The 22,537-nt window shown below is 37.1% G+C and overlaps 1 protein-coding gene across 4 annotated transcripts in view; it reads right to left on the reverse strand.

Moving 5' to 3' along the window:
• Positions 1 to 22,537, reverse strand: part of map4k2 (mitogen-activated protein kinase kinase kinase kinase 2) — a 51,395-nt gene that overhangs the window by 12,285 nt on the left and 16,573 nt on the right. Inside the window, exons 3-18 of one of the 4 annotated variants that reach the window (XM_042511968.1) lie at positions 22,016 to 22,106; positions 21,635 to 21,699; positions 19,749 to 19,804; positions 17,627 to 17,674; positions 16,058 to 16,100; positions 15,790 to 15,862; positions 14,634 to 14,765; positions 14,384 to 14,446; positions 14,179 to 14,260; positions 12,387 to 12,503; positions 12,155 to 12,233; positions 4,748 to 4,806; positions 4,598 to 4,647; positions 3,078 to 3,116; positions 2,607 to 2,640; positions 1,351 to 1,507 (exon numbers count right to left, since the gene is read on the reverse strand). In XM_042511968.1, the coding sequence (XP_042367902.1) occupies positions 1,351 to 1,507; positions 2,607 to 2,640; positions 3,078 to 3,116; positions 4,598 to 4,647; positions 4,748 to 4,806; positions 12,155 to 12,233; positions 12,387 to 12,503; positions 14,179 to 14,260; positions 14,384 to 14,446; positions 14,634 to 14,765; positions 15,790 to 15,862; positions 16,058 to 16,100; positions 17,627 to 17,674; positions 19,749 to 19,804; positions 21,635 to 21,699; positions 22,016 to 22,106 (1,188 nt within the window). Of the gene's footprint in view, positions 1 to 1,350; positions 1,508 to 2,606; positions 2,641 to 3,077; positions 3,117 to 4,597; positions 4,651 to 4,747; positions 4,807 to 12,154; positions 12,234 to 12,386; positions 12,504 to 14,178; positions 14,261 to 14,383; positions 14,447 to 14,633; positions 14,766 to 15,789; positions 15,863 to 16,057; positions 16,101 to 17,626; positions 17,675 to 19,748; positions 19,805 to 21,634; positions 21,700 to 22,015; positions 22,107 to 22,537 lie in introns of all 4 variants that reach the window. The other 3 variants (XM_042511967.1, XM_042511970.1, XM_042511969.1) reach the window with 3 other exon arrangements.

Raw genomic sequence — 22,537 nt, forward strand, 5'->3', positions numbered from 1 at the left:
TGACATTATATCTGCTATCAATGCTGTTTTGCTCCGTGCTCCATGCGCCTCTATATCCCACTTGTTGTCTGATAGTGTAGACTTGCTGAGATGGTGCTTATTTCAATTTATTTTGATTTTGTGCTCATTTTTCCTTGATTTTGTGCTCATTTTCTTTTATTTTGTAGTTGTTTTTCCTTGATCTTATGGTCATTTTCTTTGATTTTGTAGTTATTTTCTTTGATTTTGTAGTTATTTTTCCTTGATTTTGTGGTCATTTTTCCTTGATTTTGTGGTCATTTTTCTTTATTTTTGTGATGCTACCATGGCTGAATAGGCTACATACAGAAATGCTTTCCTTTCCTGTATTTTGTTTAAATTCTGTGGGTTCCCAGCTAGCAAGTTTTGGTTCTCAGAATGTTACAATAATCTAGCAACAAGTTTTCTCTTAGTTCCCAGAATGTTATTCTAAAAGGTATGGGCACTTTCTCTAAGAACATCCTAAAAATGTTTGGTGATAACCTTCTTAAAATGTTTTTGATAACATGGTTAGAACAATATGCCCTAACACTCTTCAAATGTTTTCAGTGTTTTTTTGATGTTTCCAGAATGTTATTATTTTAGAGTAGGTTGATGTGGTTTAAAAACATTATACCAATATGTTGTGATACCATTCTTAAAATGTTTTTTGGTAACAACATTGTTAGAACACTATGCCCTAAACATTCTATGATCTGTGACCTCAACAACATTACCAAAATATCCCGAGAATGCTATATGCAAAATGTTCTACCTTTATTATATCACATTACAGGAACGTTTCATAAAAATGCTTTGGGATCTCAGGTTTCAAGTACATCTCAGCTAGCAGTTTTTGGTTCTAAAAAGGTTTTGGGCATAAAAACAATGCCATGTTTCGTAACGTTTTCAGCAGAAAGTTTTCTCTTAGTTTCCATAATGTTTGTCTCAAAGTAAGGGTAACGTTCTCTATAAACATCATAAAATGTTAAAAATGTTCTTTTTGTTTTGCAGGAACGTTTAATAAAAAAATGTTGTGTAATCTCAGACCTCAATAAAATGTTGCACTTGAAACATTACATCTTAGTATTTAACCATACAGGGACATTATGTGAAATGATGAACATCCTTAAAACGCTCTTTGAACATTAGATTAAAAACCTTGTGACAACTTGGAGGCTAATGATGTGGAAACGTTCCCTGCTAGCTGGGTCTTGGGTGCTCTGGGCTACATCCAGTCTTTGATAAAGTCAAACAAACACTGTCGCCCACTTCACTACACAGCTTTTTGTTCTGAGTAACTGAAAGAGTGACATTGGGCTCTGGAGGCGTGTCTGGTGTCAGGTGTTGTACCTGTGCTGGAGGTGGAGTCAGCAGTGACGGCAGCGTCGGGGCCCAGAGTGCAGCTGGGTCTCAGCGTCAGGTCACTGTCGTCTGCGTTGGGAGTCAAAGAGCTAAAGGCTGGCAGGGAGGCTGTGGACGGACTGAACAAACCACTCTTCCTGCCTCCCTGAAAAACACCAGCAGACCCATGAGTCACTCTGAAGGGTTAACAGGTCACATTTCAACATGCTGTCTCATCCTGTAGCTACAATGACTTTGGTGAAATTCTGACTATTCATCTCCATTAACAAGTGAAAATATTTCTTACACTTCAGATCATGCAATGATCCCCACATGACCACTCAAGTTAAAGGAACAGCAGGGAAGCTCTGAAACGTTGATGTTATTCTTGATGGAAAGGCCACAAACTGTTGGTACTGACAGTATTTAACCCTTTGGGACTGTTACATTACACGCTTTTCATTCTTCATTTTTTGATCACTGTGGCTGTGTTCATGCAAAATCTTCTGCAAGATTGTGTATTTTTGTTTAATCTGTGAATTTCCAGCTCAGCTCCTACAATAAGTCTAAAATACACTGTGGAAACTAAATTGTTACATTCAGACTGTAACATGCAAAAAAAAACATGAAATAAATAAAACATGCATTGTATTATTTCTGGGTGTCATCCTGAATTTTGCCTTGGATTTTGTCATTTTTACTATCTTCTAGCTGATGATGTCATTTTAACCATATTTGGCATATGGAGAAATTACATGCTATTTTCACTACGTGCACTGTGATTATGAGAAAAAATATTACTCAGCATGTAGTATACTGATAACAATGAAGGTTTTTTTCATCTAAAAACATAGTGGCATCGTGACAAAAATCTGGCATTTAAAGAGTTTAAATTCTGAAAATGAATGAATATTTGATATTTACGAGTAGGACTGATGTTGGTTAAAAAATTAATTCAATGAAAGTAGAAAATAATATTTATGTATATTTTTTTTTTTAAAGCTTGATTTTGAAAAGCGCACTTTGTACACACAGCAATACGAGTGTGTACGATATCAAAGCCCTAAGGGTTAATGCAAAATAAGAATTTGGAGTATCGTTTAATGTGAGCCTTCTACTGTTAGATTTTTGGTTAAAATGAATCTATTCGGTCAAGTCTGTCAGGCGTATATACTCAGACTGAGGATAGAATCAGTATCAGTAATCAGAACTCATTGTGAGTTACTGGATCACAGTGAGTGTGTGGTTGTTTGGTCACCACTCACGTCAGTAGATGGCGCCCTCCTAATGGTTAAACTTCTGAAAGAGAAAAGAGCAACAATTTAATGATCAGGATCCAAAAATCTGAAAATGGAATCATCCAATGAAATCCAAATTAAGCATCACGGCAATAAGCTGGACAACAAATGCAGATGCTGAAGATGCTGAGGGCAGGGTAACAGCAGCACACGAACAAAATTCTCGAGGAAACACCACAAAAAGCAGACACAGAGCCCAGAGAGCAGAGAAGCAGTGGGTTTGTGCTGAATCATCCACATCGGGTTCATGGAGACGTTCAGCAGGACTTTGGGGAGATTAGAGGAGAGTGAACACAAACCCACTGATTATGTCATGACTGGCATTAGCGATATTCACATGATTACAAAATAATCACAAGAGGTTGATTTGAGGTGAATTGATGTAGGATGGGGGGGCACTGCTGTTAGGAGAGGCTGGTGTGGATGGACGTGGCCTACCTCAGCTGCAGAGCTTGCTCCACACATTCCAACAGGCTCCTGCAACAGGAAGACCTGGTGTTTATCTGACTACGGGCCTGAATGGCCCATAAAAATGGGAGGGAAGGAACCTGAGGGCCACTACTATGGCTCTCTGAAGCCTGACAAAAGTGCTGATATCTGGGCCGAGGCTCAGACGGATGATACTCTGTGCCAGGTTAAAGGAGAATTCTGGTTAATTACAACTCTGCTCTTATTCTATACGCTTTGGACATCATCACTTTCACTCATGATAAAATTATAGTCACCGAGTTTATTGCTAACCAGAATTTTAGCCAAGGTTATAGAAATAAAAAGCATAGTCCCATATCCCTTTTCCACCAAAATTAGTGCATTGTATGCAGGGTTTTAACCGTCTGAAAATATATTTCACAAGTATTTAAGCCTTTGAAGCCTCAGCAAATGGATTTTATTTCCTTACAAAAATATATAAAAAATATGGAAAGGCAATGAGCAATTTGGTAAGAAATGTTCTGCAAATTGCAAGACATTATTTAGAAAATCTTTTTTTTTTAAAAAAAAAAGCTAGGGAAAAAATTCTAGGGAAAAGAAAAAAAGCTAGAGAAAAACTAAATCTATTTTGTCATAATTACATATTAAAAAAAAAAAATATATATATATATATATATTATTTTAAAAAAGAGCTTATAAAAGTATTATTTGCCTTTTTTTAAATTTATTTTTCTTTTTCTTTTTTTTTTTTTTTTTTTTTTAATTTTCAGGTAATTTCCTTGTTAATTTTTTGACAAATTTCTTACAAATTTTTGAGTCGTTTCCTCTTTCATTGCTCAATGCCTTCTTACCGTGTTTTTGAAAGAAATCAAGACAATTTGGTCATGTTTCAAAGGGTTAAACCGATAAACCTGCTAAAAATAGCCGATTTTTTTGTTCTCAGATCTTACTGATTGCTTGAGTGAGTACAATATTAATATGACTGACAGAAATGATGGTCCAAACTCCACAAATAAAACCAACGTTGTAATAAACCAAAACCATCCTTTTCTAAAACTTTTATTACCACTGATGATATTGCTTATTAACTCATTATGATACCACTACTTGCTTTGTTAGCCTTATTAGAAATATTAGGAATACTACTTTTACTACTACTACTACTGCTGCTTTCAATAAAAAACATATCAATCAGCCAATAAAAACTGAACTAACAGGGGTCCAATCAAAGACACCCTAACAACACTTTAATATCCACATTCTGTTATCAAAAATACACGCTTGCAGATTGCGTAATAGTGCCCAATGGTGCCACCAAATTCCAAAAGGGAGACTATTGGACACTGAAAATAGTAATCAGAGTGTGTCTTTGGCAAAGAAGGGAATTTGGGAAGGTTTTCCATTGATGTCCTTAGATTAACTACTGATCGTTTCAAGGGAGGCATCCTGTACACCTTTAGCATCTCTACAGCTAAAAAACAATATATTCCCAGTGTTAAAAAAAAGAGTGAGAGGGAGAAAAGTCTTACGGTGAGTTGTCTTCATCTCCAGACAGACTCCAGTCGTCATCATATGAGCCCTGCTGAAGGGGGACAAACAGAGCCATATTCATGTCCATTCATGAATGTCATCAGTTAAAAGCAATTTCACCAAAATATTTTACAGATTAAGTCAATTACCAGATCGGGATAAGGCTCCGTGACTTTCCTCAGCGGAGGCCCAAACTTCACCTGGTCAACTGCAAAGAAAACATGATGAGAATGAAACGAGTCCTGCGCAGCATTCACTCACAGGGTTCCTACAGCCAATGGCAAAATTATTTAATGCTTTTAAAGACTATTTTTTACTTACATTCAGGATGAAATTTAATACCAATTTTACAATAACCAAAACTGAAGGAAAAAATAAATAAAATGAAAAAAACAAAACAAAAACAAAACATGAACCAACATTTTTTTAATAGAGTTAAGAACACTTTTGACCACGTTTATTGTAACATTTAAAAGAAAATTACACTTCTGGTCCAGTGATGTTTTTTTTTTTGTCTAGATCTTCTATTAAATCAATTTTGAAGACTTATTTCTATTTAAAGGTATTCCTATAATTTCTCTTTAAATAATTATTGCTATTATATTATATTTCATAATATTCTATTTTATTTTATTTCCTTAATACTGGTCCTTGCTCCTGACATTTTACTTAAGTCTTGCACTACTCTGGTTGATTTTAAAATTTAAGCATTGTTTTTTCTATTTGCCTTTTGTGTTGTATTTTTTGCTTTTTAAAATTCCTGTGCGTTGTTTTTTCTGTTTTTGTATTGTGTATTGTGGGATTTTATTTGTAAAGCACTACGTTGGTTTGGATAAATGTTGTAAAAATGAACATTATATTATTATTTTCCCTGATTTTCAATTTTGTGTCTCAGTTTGTATGTGGGATTATTCCAGGACTTTAATACCCACTCATGAAGAGTTATGGAGAGAGATTTGGTAAATTATTAAAAAAAACAAAACAAACAGATATTACTAATTACAGAGTAAAAGAGTATGACAATAAAGAGCAGTCCAATGTGTTCCCCCACAATCCAGCCGTTTTCATGCACTATTGATGAGCACTCACTCTCAAGTGCATCGATTAGTCTTAGAGCCAGGCACAGGATGCACTCTGCTACCACACATCATGACAGTAATGTGCTCACACTGTGGTAGACTGGCCTCTACAGCCCTGTCCTAGTACAAGTGTTCAATGATAAAACACACTGACATTTTTACTGACTGCTTAAAGTCACAGTAAAGTTTATTACACTCAGGAGGTTTGCTGTTTACTGTTTGGTCTGATATGACCAGTAGCTGTGATGGCTAATGCTAGCTAATGCTGTAATCCTGTCAAAAGTTACACTATTTCCATCACAGATTTGCGCAAAACTTAAGTGATATTTTTGAAATGTCAATAAAACAAAGTTGGAAGATGACTGTGTTTCCGCTGAGTAATATTGAGTAATGCGACTTTTCGTCTCATGTTTGTGTTATAGTTCGCTAGCACATGCTAACTATGCTTTGTTCTTTCAACATCATGTTGTATTCTTAAATACAAATACAGACCACTGCCACCTGCTGGTATGTAGAGTCAATTCCTCTCAAAAAAACATACGGGCGTGTTGGCTGTAGTCTTTACAGTATATTCAAGTACAACTTTTTGGCAGGGATGCAGGCAACGTGAGGGGACGCATCAATTGGCCTTCACCGCCACTAGTTTTTTTATGCTGGTTATGGTGTGTTTGGGCCTTTAGGTCATCATAATATCCACACTTCTTGATTACACAGACCACATCATCTCCACAGTAAGGTACATAAGATTTCCATCTAATGTGCCATGGACATTCATGGTCCCCACAGAGGCAATCTATCATTTTAAAGACTATCATGTATTTCATGCCACCTGAGGGCAAATTATTTCCATGTGTGTGCAAAAAAATATCTAAACCAACAACAAAGATCCCACAGATAAGATAAAATATGGATATTGCTGTTTCATAGCATATGTCAGAGCAAGATGCTCATTTATTCAAATTTTCTGAGCACATGATGGCTCCCCAGAGGATGGACCAATCTATGTAACATTCTTAAGCAGCAACACCAAGTCAAAATATTAACTTGGTACATTAATAATAATTTGCTCATACAACTAAAGTTGTTTGCTTTTAGTTTGATTCATAATATTATGGATCAACATGAATAATATTCATAATAATATTCGAGACTTTTTTAATGCCACTCACAATTGAGTTAAAGGACAATTTTATTTTGCCCAAATGTTTACTGTGAAATAAAACATGACTTTTGAAAAGAAAAAGTTTCTCTACATCAAATATTGGAAAAAACAACCTTTTTAATGAACATATTATCATAAAAGCATCTATTTAGTTTACCAACAGAAGTGGGGAATATTTGGAATTTCTGGTCAATTTTGTGTTTTTCAATCTGCATGTGAGATTCCACTATTTGGATTCCCATCTTGACAAGTTAAAGAGAGGAATTTATTAAATTATTTAACAAAAAAAAGGTATTATTTTGAGACTTTATGATGCAACGTCCGAACAAAATGATTCATAAAATGATTTTGCTTTCCATGTCTGAGCATTTCTAGAACTTTTAAAGGCCTTATTTTTAGATTCATTAATTCAATGCCTTTTAAGACTTTTTAAGGACCTGTGGGGACCCTGCATACATACATGTATGAAAAATGATTTTGAGCTATCCAAAGTAAAGAGAAGGGCCTCCATGTTCACTTTGATACTATAGAAGTGTGAAGCTTCTTGCTTTGGTTTCTCTGATGACTGAAATGTGATTAACAGGAGGAAGCAGGTCGTCGTGTAACCACAGAGAACCTGAGCCGCGTTGACAGTTTGACTGTGAAGCAGAGGATGGGGGAACTAGTGAGCCAGAAAGCGGAAGTTGCCGTCTCGTCTCACCTCAGTTAGTTCTCATGGTGTTTCTGAATGCCTGCCTCACTATGTGAAACTTCTATCATCATTTTAACCCTTTGAGACCTCATTAAATCGCTATGATTTCTTTCAAAAACATGGGGAGAGGGGAACAAGGAACTTAGCATGAATGGGTTAAAAATTTGTAAAAGTTTAAAGAAAATTGCCTGAAAATATGCAAAGAAAAAAACAAAAACAAAAGAGCTTGTAAAAAACTTCTGAAAAATATTCAAAAAATGTTTCTATGATACAATATTAAATTTAAAAATGAATGAATGAATATTATAAGTTTCCAGGACATTTTTCGCTATTTTTTTTTTGCATAATTTTCTGATAATCATTCACTCCTATTTTAGGAGTCTCATTTTAATAATGTCTTGCAAGTTGTGAGTCATTTCTTGCCAAGTTGCTCACTGCCTTTTTCCCCAGGTTTTTGAGAGAAATCAAACCAGTCTGCTCAAGTCTTAAAGCATCGAACAGCTTGTGAAGGGCATCTGAACACGGTACAAGAAAGCTGATGTCAATCCAAGTTTCAAAGGGTTAAAGTCTATAACTTATAGATGTGAGAAGTGTTTAAAGTCATTTTCTTTGCTGTTGAGAAAAGTGACTGCAAAATGTCTTGGACTATTCAACATTCATGTCAAAACTGTCACAGCTAACACTAAAGGAATGGAAAATTTAATTTGTAATGACATAACAGAAAAACGACATTTATTTCGCATGTTTAACTCAATTTTCTCCAAATGACATACTTTAAATTCTTTTCCGCCTTCCCAGCAGTCAGTGGTGTTACTGCAGCTGATAACTGATAATCAGCTTGCAGAGACTTGAAACATGCTTGCAAAAGAAATTCCATCAGAGTAAACATGAGGTGTCCTTTTTTGGTAACAGAGTCGCTGAAAGCTGATTGCAGAGCTCTGCACTGTATTACAAAGTTGCACATCTGAGCAGCCAGCAGCTTCCCCAAACTCCACACAGCTCTTCATGTTCTTTGCAGTGTGATTATGCCTTGTTGTTGCAGCACTATTTTAGTGTTTCCTGTTGCTTATGTACTATTGCTCTGTGCCTAGTCTGTCACTTTGCTCTAAATGAAATATCTCATCAGCTATTTGACGGATCTTTATTAAATTTGGTTCAGATATTCATGGTCCCCAGAGGATGAAGCTCAATGACTTAAATGACTTTTCCTTGAGCACCACCTGCAGGCTGACATTTGAGGTTTTGAGTGAAATGTGTCAATAAATGCTGGATGGATTGCCAAGAAATCTGGCACATTCATGTTCCCCTCAGGATAAACAGTGACAACTTTGGCAATGCCTTAAATTTGATCTGGATCCAGTATAAGGTCAGACTTTCAATTTGTCCAGTACTTTGGTTTAGAATAGAATAGAATAGCCTGTAAGCGTTGATGCATTAATTGCAATGCCTATCCATACATAACACGTTATTCTTTTTAAAATGTCTGTAATTGCATTCCGACATTGAGGAGGCTGTACCGAGCTGAGTGTTAGAAAAAAACTGGAACTGGAACTAAAACTGGAAGACCTCCAGCGGTGCCAACCATGTCATGCTAGCTTCTCAAAAAGGGGAGTTCAATATCCAACGCTCCAAAATTAGATAACATTTCAGCGATGGAAAAACAGCATGGCCATTTTACAGGGGCCCCTTGATTTTTTAACTCAAGATATCAAAATGAAAATGGGTTCTGTGTGTACCCATAAATCGCTCTTTTACACACACTTTATGCTAGTCCCATCCAGTTTTTTATTGTCATTTGATTCCTAATCAAGACAATCTGGTAAAAATTGCTTCATCTAGTCAATGTGGACTTCATTACTGTTTTGTAATGCAAAATAATGGAATTGAAAACATTATTAAAAAATGAGATTAATTGAATAAACTATACAAATTTTGCAGTTAATAACAACTTTAAAAATGAATCATTAGACAGCTCTAAAATACAAACTGTCTGTTGAAGAACATCATACATTTGTTGAATATTTGGTACTGACTGTCTGATACTTGGTACTGCAGACAAAGCAGCAACCTCTGAGGATTAAAAATTAAGCTAATGCCAAAGTGCCAAAATCTGCAGTTCCTCTAATTTCCAATAAAGGCTGGCTTCTACAACAGAGTCAATCCCCATAGACCTTCATGTTAAATCACCCAGCTTTACAGCAGAAATAAATGTTTACAGCCAGGTACAAAAAACAGTTTATGTCCTTATAGCTAATTTCACCTACTCGACAATTCTACGTTTACTTTTTATTGCTACTTAAAGTTAAGCACAATTAAGGTTGATTAAGGGTATAGCTACAGCCTATGACTCAGATCCACCCTCACTCCTCCACAGTGCCACATTATTGTCCAAATATGGTCACTTCTGGTTCCACTAAAACCAAGATGGCAATTGCCACAATGCCAATGCTTAAAAACCAAAATCCAAAAACCACAACTGACGCTACATCCATTATTTATACAGTCTGCAGATACATGCTACTAGCAGTATATCAGCCCAGTGTCAGTGGTAGCATCAGTCGCAGTGTGAATCCTCAAAGCTCATTTTGGTCAAACTGAGAAGCGATGTTAGGTGTGATTGTGGCTTGTGTGTCTATGAATAGCACCCTGTATGTAAGGGAAGTTGAGGTCAGCTTGATATATGATTTAATGCTGGGCAGAGTGTGAAGCCAGACAAACACACTAGACACACTAACGCTACAAGGAGCCTTTTTGGCAGCACAGCAGTATGAAGTCACTGCAGCCAGTGCATAGAAGTACCACTGTCTGTCACACACCAGTGGCATGTTCTCTGTGCCATCCTCTGACGCAGCCTTCGTCCCACATGTGTGGACGGGTTACAGGACGAGGGGCGCCATCAGCAGGCTGACTGAGAGCCTTTTGTCCTCATTCATATTATGGAGATTACAGCAGCGAATACTGGGGGGCATGGCACACAATGAAGTCACTCTTCAGCAAGCACAACCAACATACAGTATATTTAGACCTGCAGTTACAAGTAAAGGCATCAAGTGTAATTACACACACTGATTGTCAGAAACAAACTGCATTACTCTGCAATATTTAGGAGATACTGTATATAGAGGATACACGCAAATGATGCAGAGCTCCATAAGGACCAGCTGCCCATAACGTATATTGTTTGTCATATAGATGTGATGGTGCAGGTTGTTCTCACGCACTGTTTGTTTATATACCTATGAAAATAACCCATGTAATCGGGAAGGCTATGATCATCTGACAAATGCACAAACACCACTAAAGAAGGAAGTAGTATAAATAGTAAAAGTGCATAAGGAGGCAGGTTGCGGTGGTAGATGGGTCAAACAAAAACAGGTCTTTCCCCATGGAGACCGGTGTTTGTGTCCGATATGAAACTGCATGAACTTTGGGTTATTTAAGGACCACTCAACCATGTTTCTTTTCCTAAACCTTATATATCTTTATTGTTCTACACCTAAGTACAACGCCCAACCATGAGTCTTTTTCTAAACTACACCTACATAATTTCACATTAAGTACAGAACTTTACATTAAGGGCCAAACAAGACAACACTCAGCCATGATTCCTTTCCTAAACCACACCAACAGAACTTCACGTAAAGTACAAATTTATACATTAAGTCCAAAACGTGGCAATGCCCAACCATGATTGTTTTCCGAAACCGTACCTATTGTAACTTTACATTAGGTAAATAATGTGATAAAGCCAAACCATGTTCCTAAACTTCACCTACAGAACTTTACGTTAAATAGAGAACTTTACATTAAAAGCAAAATGTGATAATGCCCATCCATGCTTCTTTTCCAAAAGCTAACCTAGCTGGTCGTGGTGCTAATTCATTGGATATCATATGACAGTGTTGTATGAGGATGCTTTGCATGGTGCCTACAGCAATGATGTTGCTGATCTCTTTTGAAATCGAACCCACAGCTGCTGCAGCAAGGACACTGCCTTCGTATATGGGGTGCCTGCTTTATCCACTGAGCCACCGGACACCCCATGTTGCTGTTTTCTTTTGCTGTTGCTGACATAAATAGATCCTCAAATAGAATTATAATAAGCGAAAAATACGTCTCTCTGAGGATAGATTTGGATCTTGTATCTGTATCTGTATCTGTATCTGTGTCTGTCTCGTAGCTTAGCTCAGCTTAGCTTAGCAGACTAAGCTAAACACTGGAAGCAGAGAGAGTCCACATCCTTGCTCGCAGCTCTAAGGGGCTGTAGCCTGTTTATGGTTTGTTCTGTTTGTGTTGGGAAGTCAGAATTTTTCAGAATACATACACTTGGGTGTAATGTTATTTTATAGGTCCAATAACACCCTGCATACTGAGATCATCCCAAAGTCTGACCAAAGGGAGGAGGAGACTCACATCCTTATTGTGGAGAGTGTTCTGCTTCATACCTTTGATCAACGTGCTGAACCAGCGTTACTTTATTTCCATCCCACAACAGGAATGCAAAAAGAGGAGGTTCTCCGGGAACTACACAGTGCCAAACCCACCTGTTCTGCTAACATGCTCACAGTGATAACGCAAAATGTCAGCACTCTTCATAAATGTGTGTGTGTGGGTGTGTCCTCACATTGTTCTTCAGACAGGGTTCTCTCCACAGGCAGGTGTTTCCCTGCTGACTGGATCTTGTCAGGAGCCATTTCCCCGACCTATCAACACATCATTTATATCACACTGAAAGGGACATTATCTCGACACCAGCTCGTCTCTGTGTTGTTTGTTGTAGAAATCACAGTGTTTTTACACTAGTTGAAATTCTGCATGGCTGGTTAACACTGTAACAGTATCAGAGATGTACTGACCTCCAGGTCATTGTCGTCCATGCTGTGTGTGTGGCCGGTGTGGAGCTCAGGGTTGTTGGCCATGTCCAGCAGCTCGATGACCAGGTTACGGGTCAGGAGCTGGGTCACAAACGGATGCTGGAGGAACAAGTTATAGATCATGACCTTGAACTACAATGGCAAACTGTATCTAATAAAACCATGCAAAATGACATTGAAGCTACACCAACTAGTCTATTGCTGCCTGCATATGCTCCTCGCAAATATTGTATTTACTGTATTTTTGAGTTACCAGCACATGAGCAGCCCTTCAAAGTCATAATTACGAGTGGGAAATCGCGAAATTTCAATGTTACCCCAGTTGCCTGGTTGTGACATTTGCAGAAATGGTGGAAAGCATAGGTACAGTGTTAACAATTGATGGTAAACATTATATAATTCCTTATCTTACGATCATTTACTTTTAGTAGCTGCACATTTTAGTATATGCATCTATTAGCTGTAGCAATACGCTGAACCACGTTGGTCATGTTGTAATGGTGCAGAGTTATTGCCTGCATTAAAAAGCCAGCTAAAGTGAATAGGAAGTCTTCCCTTTGGTGACATCCAAAGAGAAGATATAGATATCTATACATATTATTTTCCTGGGGTCATGTTAACTGCCTTGAGTTGGACGTCAATGGAGGTTGAAACAGCACCCTAACATTATAAAGCAGCTGTCATTGGAAACACACAACTGCTAAACAGACTACTGCGTTATGGATCTCCATATTTCAAGTTCAATCATAATGACTTAACTTGACCTCTTTATCCACTGAGGTACCAGGCGCCCTGATGCACGAACATTTTAAACTGGTGCTTTAAAGCGGCTGATATTTGTTGCAGTTACCTCTACGACACCTCAAGCTGAGACAACAGGAACACAAAGTTAGCCGGCTAAGCAAATAATAGCTAGTTATAAAGTTATTTCAGCATATTAACAAATTAAAAAGTCAACCACAAACCTGGTGCACAAACTTTGTTCTGCTGCTGAAGCACAAAGGAGCTCTGTGCTACTTGCTTTTGGTAAAACATCACCAAGGAAAACAAACCTTTTTACTTCTAGCATCCATGTTTGTTGTTTTTTTTTCTGACCAGAGCACTTCTGTGTGTGTGTGTGTGTGTGTGTGTGTTGTATTCACAAGAATGGAACAGTGGTGGTGACAGTGACCTTGACCTTTGAGCATAAAATTCGAATCAGTTCACTGTTCAGTCCAAGTGGACATTTGTGCCAAATTTGAATAAAGTCTTTGTTTAAATATTGCATTCAAGAGAATGGATGGAGAACGTGACAACATAATGCCTCTGGCCACAGCTGTCACCTGCACGCAGACTAAACTGAAACTCTAAACTGAGGTTATTGTGGGAGGACGCCTAGATCAACACAAGGTTGGACTGAAGTGTCTATAATTAAGAAATAAGAAAGCTATTGACAAAAAAGTGCCACAGCAGCTGACTGGGCCATACTGCAGATTGAATTCAAATGAATTAAACTGGCAGTTGTTCAAGCAAAGGCAAGAAATCCAGACAACAAATCAAGACGTTCTCTGATGTTTCTCTGATGAAAGAAAAGAGAATGCTATCAGCAAAAATGTAAAAAGATCTCTTAAAACAGCTGTGACATCAGCCAGCTTAATCGTGTGTCATCATGAAGAGAATCAAACTTCTCTGAATGTGCAAGAGTCCAAAATAGCACTTATTGAATTTATGAATAATGCACATGTGAAGACAGATGCTTAGTTATCTAATGAAGAGCTATAAAGAGTGAGCTAACCTGCAGCAGTGTCTCAGCTGAGGGCCTTTTACGAGGGTTTTTAATGAGCGCCATCTTCACAAAGCTCTGGAAGCCTGCTGACCTGCAGAGAGCGAGAGAGTGTGGATGAATTATACATCAACAAGATATTGATGAGATTAAAGAAAGAAAAAAACAATGGATCCTGATACATGCTGTGTGATTTTAAAGGAAGGCTTCAGCTCACCATTTGGTTTTGTCCTTTAGTCTCGGAGGCTGGAAGCTGCTCTTGGACATCAGCATCAGCGCTCTGAAACATTGTTTGAAATGTCACCGGGCTGGAAAATGTCTCTATTGTTTACATGCAGTGACCGTCCAGGAATAAAATACAAAGCGGGCAGCCAAGTCTCCTCTGTTTATCTCTGTGCTTTGAATTCATTAGATGTGTCTGCTTCCAGCTGTCTGAGCTGGACTCCCTGCTGTCTCTGCTGACTCACCTCATTGGGTGGAGGTCAAACATGGGCGGCTGGAGCTCAGCCAGCTCGATGGCAGTGATGCCGACGGCCCAGATGTCACACAGGTGGTTGTAGCCGCCCTTTTTCTCCACTGCAGCCACCTCTGGAGCCATCCTGCACACGTGACCACAAGCAGAGGAGACATCAGAGGAACAAAATTTCAGATACAGCATAAAATCATCAATATTTTCTATTTATTTTACCGTTTTAATTGATATTTTTCTGTTTTTTTCCCTTTTATTTGTGGTTTTACTGCTTTTATTGTTTCTGTTGTTGTTGTTTTTGATCTATTTCTTTGTATTATTTTATATTGACATGAAGTGTCCTGCATCTTGCATTATTTGTCGTCCTTTCAGTTTTTTTTTATTTGATCCAAATTCTACCTTAGTTTCTTCTCGCTTGCGTTCAACAGGACTGTTTGGCTTTCTGTTGTTGTATTCACGTCTAAGCATCCCTTTTTTTCTTTGCTTTGTTTGTCAAAGCACTTTGAGAACTCTGTTTTTAAAGATGCTCTATAAATTAGAATTAGAAGAAGAATAAAGTTATTATTATTAAAGTTATTATAAATACACAGCACATATTGTTCTTTTATTAATGCTTTAGTATGAACTAGCTATTTTGGTCCACTTTGGGTATAACACTGTTTGGTTACATGTTTACTTTCTAATATTGAGTTTAGTTTAAAGAAAATATTTCCTAAAACAGCTGGTCACAGCTTGTTTTATCCAGGTTTTTTATATTATATTTGTATATATATTTGTTATTTTCTAATGTTTCTCTCTCTTTTAAAGCTAATTTTCAAGTCATTTTCTTGTCTTTCACAATTTTTTTAGCAATTTTGTGGGACATTTTATGTCGAGTTGCAGATTGCTTTTTTCTCCCAAAGATTTTGACAGAAATCAGGCTTTAGAATACTTGCTTTAAAATGCATCATCTTGGAAAATGCATCTAAAATGGATGTTGATCCAGGTTTCAAATGGTTTTAAAAAAAAATTTAAATTGGGTAGTTGCATTATGCAAAAAACATACAAACAACAGTATTGTGTGATATTGTCAAAGGCTGAAAAAGAGGGAATCCCCCTCTGCATGGTGCTGTAAGCAGACGGACGTCAGGTGAGCGCGGCTTTGTTCATCTTACCAGTACGGAGTTCCTATAAAGGACTTCCTCTTAGCTACGGAGGCGCTGATCTCTGCTGCCACTCCAAAGTCAGCTACAACACAAGAAAGACACACACACACACACACACACACACACACACACACACACACACACACACACAGGTCACAGTGAGCTGAGCAGCTAAAATCTATCATAGACGGCCTGTTTAAGCACACGGGATGAGTGTGAGCAGTTAGAGGTACTGCAAAAATGTGAACGTGTGTATCCATTACAGATCACCACTGACCCAGTTTCACATCTCCTCTCTCTGTCAGAAGGATGTTGGCTCCCTGCAGAGAGACACACACACACACAAACACACACACACACACACACACACACACACACTGATGTAAACCCCCAATTTCATGACGTTAGATCACAATCATGAGCTACAGTCTCAAAGAAATATGTGGAATGGACACAAAGTCTTAGCGCATTACGTGATGGTGGGCATGAAATGTGTTAAAATGATGTCATAGCAACACGAAAACAGTGCAAAGTCTATTGCAAACATTCACAGTTTCGTTGTCAAACAGTTGCAGTTTGGTTAGATTTAGAGTTAGAGCCCAACCGACACTGGATTTCTTTGGGCCAATGCCATTACCAATGTCAGGGAGTGAACAAATGGCGATATTGATATATCGCCGCTGTTATGTATACATGTAATCATGAGATGTAACTATCCCTCAGATATGGTTATCAACTACTTGTGACAAAGATAACGTAATGAAAGCAGGATATTTTATAGTGTGACAATACATTTTTATTGTGAAAAGTGAAATCAGTAGCCGGGGCCAACAATGAAGTTGAAAGTTTTAATAGATCATAGGCACGCTTTTTTGTTTTTAATATGTCTGTGGCATTGTAATGATTTGGGGTACAGCTGTACCACTGCGGTTGCTGTATTACTTTTTTTTTTGTAAATCTGAGAATGTGTAGCTGCCAGAGGCCAGTGGATATGTCAAAGTCCAACAACAATACCGTCGGTTTGTTCATGTTTCACTGAATAAACAAATAAAAATTTGAATTATGAAAATGAAATCAGTGTACTGAAATGGTAAACATCTTTGGGAATTTGATCATTCTTAATTGCTCTAAGCATCTTTTTCTGCATCAAGTTCTGTTAAAAATGAACTTTACATACCATGCATATTGGACAATGCATAAGCAAATACAGATATATCTGTGATGGGCCAATATCAGCCGATAATATCTGCTGACCGATATATCGGTCTACTATAGTACATACCTGGTTATGTTTAGGAAAACACTTTGGTTTGGTTAAAATAACAAACTAACTTTCAAAATGATGTAACTTATGTATTTTCGTAGTTACATTAAGTACCTGTGTAAAGTGTCTTGTGTAGTTACATAAAATCTGTAGTCATTTTTGGTTTCACACCGGACACAAACAGCGATCTCCTGGTTAAAAGACCATGTTTGTTTGACCCATGCACCCATCCATCCTATGCTGACTTTCTAGCTCTTTTTTTACTTAACCTAAAAAAAGGCAATGAGCAACTAGGTAATAAAATGTTCAAAAAATAAGTACAAGCAGATTTACAAAAGTAGATGTAAAAAGGGGAATGTCTTAGAAAAAAATTAAATAAGCTAGGACGATACTTTATTTGTAATGATCATAATTAAAATTATGTTACAGAATTATTAGAATTTTTCTGATTGACTTTGCATTGGCATTGTTTTTTTTTTTATGTTGTCACCACGTCATTTTCACACTTTTCGTGTCCATCACCACATAAGGCCACGTTCAAACTCTGACCTGGCTCTACAATTTTTTAAAAAACTGCCGTACCTTTATGTCTCTGTGCATTTTGCCAGTTTCGTGCAGGTGATATAAGCCCTGTGAAAAAAACACACAGAATGAAAATCAGCTGAGCTTTGTGCAGATTCTGGGTATATATTGTCTATTATTATTATTCTATCTATTATTTGCAAATGCACATGTTCTAAATATTGAGAAAGACGTGCACCCTGTGTTTTCCCCCAAATCTACACCTATGGATCTGGATGCTTCCTCTATTCTTTGTAAAAGTAAAAATGGTGTAGGACAGTGCAACTTGTAGTAATACTGGTACATACATTAACTTTACTTTGGGCCATTGGTGGAAATATGGGATGGGAACCTCCAAACATCAGACATACAGGAAGCTTTAGAATAGATTTATGAACATCAAAGAGTCATTCAAAAGATTTTTAACTGGGACTTTCTCCCATGATCATCCAATGAGATGACAGCCTTCTTTCATTTGAACGATTTGTCATTTATTTTCCAGAACAGGGTGCTCTATGATAATCAGGAGATTATGAGCAAAATGTTTCTCGTGCATAAAGAATAATGGTCTGTTGATATACAATAAAACCCAAAACTACAAACTGTTTTAGAAAGAACAGCTACAGTGAAGAATCTTATGTGAAGGATCATGTAAACAAAATACATCTGGCATTTAAAGGCTTAAAATGATGAAAATTTGTGAATATTTGATATTCAAGTTTAGGACTGATATTGGTTTAAAAAAAATCAATGAACGTTGTTATTGTAAAAAAAAATGTATAGCCTGATTTTGAAAAGCGCATTTTGTGTGCAGATCGGTATGAGTGTGAGTATGTAAACCTTTACAAAAAATAATAATGTATAAAAATCAATGTGCTAATCATCATCATCATATGACATATGCCACTGACCATGTAGTATATATAAATATAAATAAGGTGGCATCATGATAAAAACCTGGCATTAAGGGGTTAAAATCCTGAAAATGAATGAAAATTTAATGTATTATAAGAACTAGTGTTGGCTAAAAAAACTAGTGAAAGTAGAAAATAATATTATGATATGTATGATATTTTTTAATGCTTGATTTTGAAAAGTGCATTTTGTGAGTGATGCAAGTGTGTGTGTAACATTAAAGCGGGCCCTAAGGGTTAAAACTACTTTAATGTGTTTTTCTGATTTTTCTGATGCTACCTTTTAAATCATTCTCTGAAGAATTCCACAGGTTGACACCAAACACTGAAATACACATTTGTTTTTAAAGTAGTTCATGCATACTGAAGTTTAAAAATAAATTTACTTCTATGATCCTCGGCCTCTGAACTAAAAACAAACAATTTTTGGATATTTACTGGTAATCCTCTGCTTTTTGCCCTGAAAATAACTAATGAATGAATGAATGGTCTTTAAGTCAACCAAGCTTTAAGTTTCAGCATTCCTGACGTGATGAACAATCCGTTGTTCTCTTGAGTCCACGTTATGTATCATTTGTATTGCTCAGAACAGAAATATTAGACATTGTCAGTCGGTAATCAGACATCTTTTATGATGGTTAGACTTATTGTTGTAGAGTTTTCATCCACAACGATTTAATCTAAATGTGTTTTTGACCATTTGAAACCAAGTGTAACACAAAAACTGTAATTTTGGTTTAAATTATGTAATTTAACTGCAAAACAAAGCAACATTTAGGATGAAAAGAAAACTGAACAATGGCACAGAATTCCTAAGAACTGCAAAAGGAAGTAGAGGGACGCAGGAATGCTCGTTTATCAGGTTAGACTGCAGGGGATTACCATGGCAATGTCATCACTCACAATCATCAGTCTATTTAGATATGCTGGAGAAACTTTTTTCTCTCTGACCTTTCAAACTGAGTTTTCTTTTGGGTTTTCGTCCTTTATAATTTGAACGTTTTTTGTTGATTCTCCAACAAACAGCGAGCTGAAGGTCACTCACTGACAGACAGTCAGCACGCTGTGTTGTTCCGCAGCAGCTTTTACCTCTACAGTATATTTAGTGGTCTGGCGAGGTTAAATACTATTTAGCTCTTGTGTGGCTGGGAAAAAAACACATGAGTCACTCTGTCAGCAGAATATCTTTAGAGATTTCAACAAGCTGCCTTTCACAGTGAAAGCCTTACCTGGAGGGTTTCTCTGCACACGTACGCGATCTGTTTCTCCTTTAAGGGGCCCGTCACTGCGGAGGACACTTTGATTAATAACTAAAATTAATAACTAAATAACTAATTCTAATAATAGTCTGGATTCACAGAGCTCACAGTGCTTCCACATGCATTTTACAGTGATTATACCAAACTCTCTAAATGAATGTGATGATTACAGACTGACATTTTTGGGAAATTTGTCTTTCACACTAAGAGTCAGATGACAAGAACAGTTTGCATCCAGAGACAGGTCCAGAGCATTTTTTTAGCCGGGCTTAGCACAAAGATGAGAATCAGCAGAAGCAATGCTTACAGCTTTGTCCAAACAGCTCCAAAGCTTCTTCACTGAGCAGGTTTATGAAAATAGGACCTAACATGAAGTTGTTATTTTAAGCCTGAATTGGATACGGTTTGATCATAAGTTGCTATATTTATCATTTATTGGAATAGAACAGCTTCAGAACTGAGCATCAAATAAATTCTGATTAAACTGTCTTGTCAGATGATTTGTTAAACAAACATCTGAATGCCATCATTGAGAGGTGATTTCCAAATAATACTTGGAAGGTGCTCTGGTGAACCATCTGTCAGTCACAGGCTGACTTCAACCAATCAGATCAATAAAGACAGAGAGTTGAATGAAGAGTGAAAGCATCCTCTCTGTGGAGAAAAGCCTTCTTTGACGTTCTCTGCTCTTCTTTCGATCAGTGCGTTTACATGATGGTAGAAAAAGTTGAATTACTGTGTTAGTCCAACTAAAAGTGGACTTTGAAAAAACATGTTAACATGTTAGTCTGACTGAAATCGGACTGAATAAAATTTCTCGAAATCAGAGTAACACACACCAGAAAACACAACTGAGAAACCCTAAGTCTAATCATGTAAACCTAAGTCTGACTGTAAAACTCAGCGTTCTGCACATGCTCCTAGCTGCGTGGGCCTTCTTGGTGCTTCGGATAGGGATGTTCATTATCTATGAGGGGGGAAGGGATGCTGCAAAACGGGTCATGCATTTTTTAAAAATATAAGTACTGAGGGGGGACTTGATTTTAATTTTGGCTTAGGTGAGGGACATACAACTTGAAAAGGTCATATTTTATATTTACTTTAAATTAACCCCCCCAATAAATAAAGTACAGTCCCACAACACCGGCACAGAAGCTAAGGATGTCCTGTTCTGCTGCGGACAAGGCTGCAGCAAAACAGATTTTAGCCAACTAAAAAAAAATCAATATCAGTTCACTATATTTGCATACTGTCTCCTCTTTACCTTCCATATATATATATATATATATATATATATATATGTGTATATGTGTGTGTGTGTGTTGGGTTTTTTTGTTAAAACTTGAGGTTTTAAAATTGGAGTCCACAAACCAATGGCAGACATCACCCTGCCTTTCAAAGTCGAAAAAGGTATTATTTTATATAGTCTACGGTTTAATCTGAGTATTTTGCCCAATTTTAGTAGTGACACAACACGAACAGTCTAAATTGGCTTTTCTGTTGTATTTTACATTTGTAATAATTGGCTAACAACTGCAAACTATACAAGACTCTAATTACCTTTGATAAAAAAGAAATTTTGTATTTGTACTTGCTTTCACTTGTTTTCTGCTGCAGGTTAGTGAAAGAGGTAAACAGAGCTCCCGAGGCGCAATAATAAGTTTTCCTACTGCTGACTGCACCAACATACCAGGAATGTCGACATATCTCTGCATTAAACACATAGTTGTGAAAATGATGGGTCTTTTTCATCTTGCACTGTGTAAGAATGCAGCACATTTCTAAGAATGAGCTGCAGATTTTTCTAAAATTACATGTGTTATATCACGATTGTTCACAATAATTAGTGTGCATACCGTGGTACATATCCTGAAGTGACCCCCCACCGCAGTACTCCATGCAGATCCACAGCTTGGTGTTCCTGCAGACACACATACACACTCTTATTATGGTGTTTGATATGAGACGACATGAAAGCATTCAGTGTCCAAAGTAAAAACACTCAAAGACACTCCCCGAATATTCTCAAACTAAACTAACGCCCACAAATACACACAGCATCATTCATCAGCCACGGTGCCAACAGTCTCACAGAGCACCAGAAAGAGTGGGAGAGGAATCCAGCAGCAAAGCGGGGAAAAGAAAAGTCACATTCCACATATTTAAGTCCACCAACAATCCCAGCACTCCCACACACGTGCAGAGGACAGACTGGACAGGCTGGAGACACGCAGCACCTGTGGTAGCTGCCGAAGTAGGCCACGATGTTTTTGTGCTTGCACTCCTTCATCATGGTGATCTCCTGCTGGATGGATGTGATGTCATCACCTAGACACACAGACAGACAGTTTAGTGAGTGTCCTCTGACACTGGAGGGACAGTTATAGACCAGTAAACTGTCAGATTAGACTAGTGGGAGTACTGGTTACTGGTATGTGAGGCTGACATATTATTCACTTGATAGTTACATTATTTTATTATTCTATTTCACTTACTTATTTATTAGTAGTATTTTTGTAATTGAGTTATTTTATGTGTGTATGCACTGTATTCTCACCTTGGACAGCAAAAGTGCTCTACAAATAAAATTTACTATTATTGTTATTTTATTATTATTATCATTATATTATTATCATTATTATTATTATTATTATTATTATTAGTATATTATTATAGTATAGTAGTATAGTACAGTAGTAGTACAGTTTATTTATCTGTTTCTTCATTTACTTATTTATTCATTTATATATATATTTCGT

The sequence above is a fragment of the Plectropomus leopardus genome, chromosome 23 (genome assembly GCF_008729295.1).
Source record: "Plectropomus leopardus isolate mb chromosome 23, YSFRI_Pleo_2.0, whole genome shotgun sequence".
Lineage (NCBI taxonomy): Eukaryota > Metazoa > Chordata > Actinopteri > Perciformes > Serranidae > Plectropomus > Plectropomus leopardus.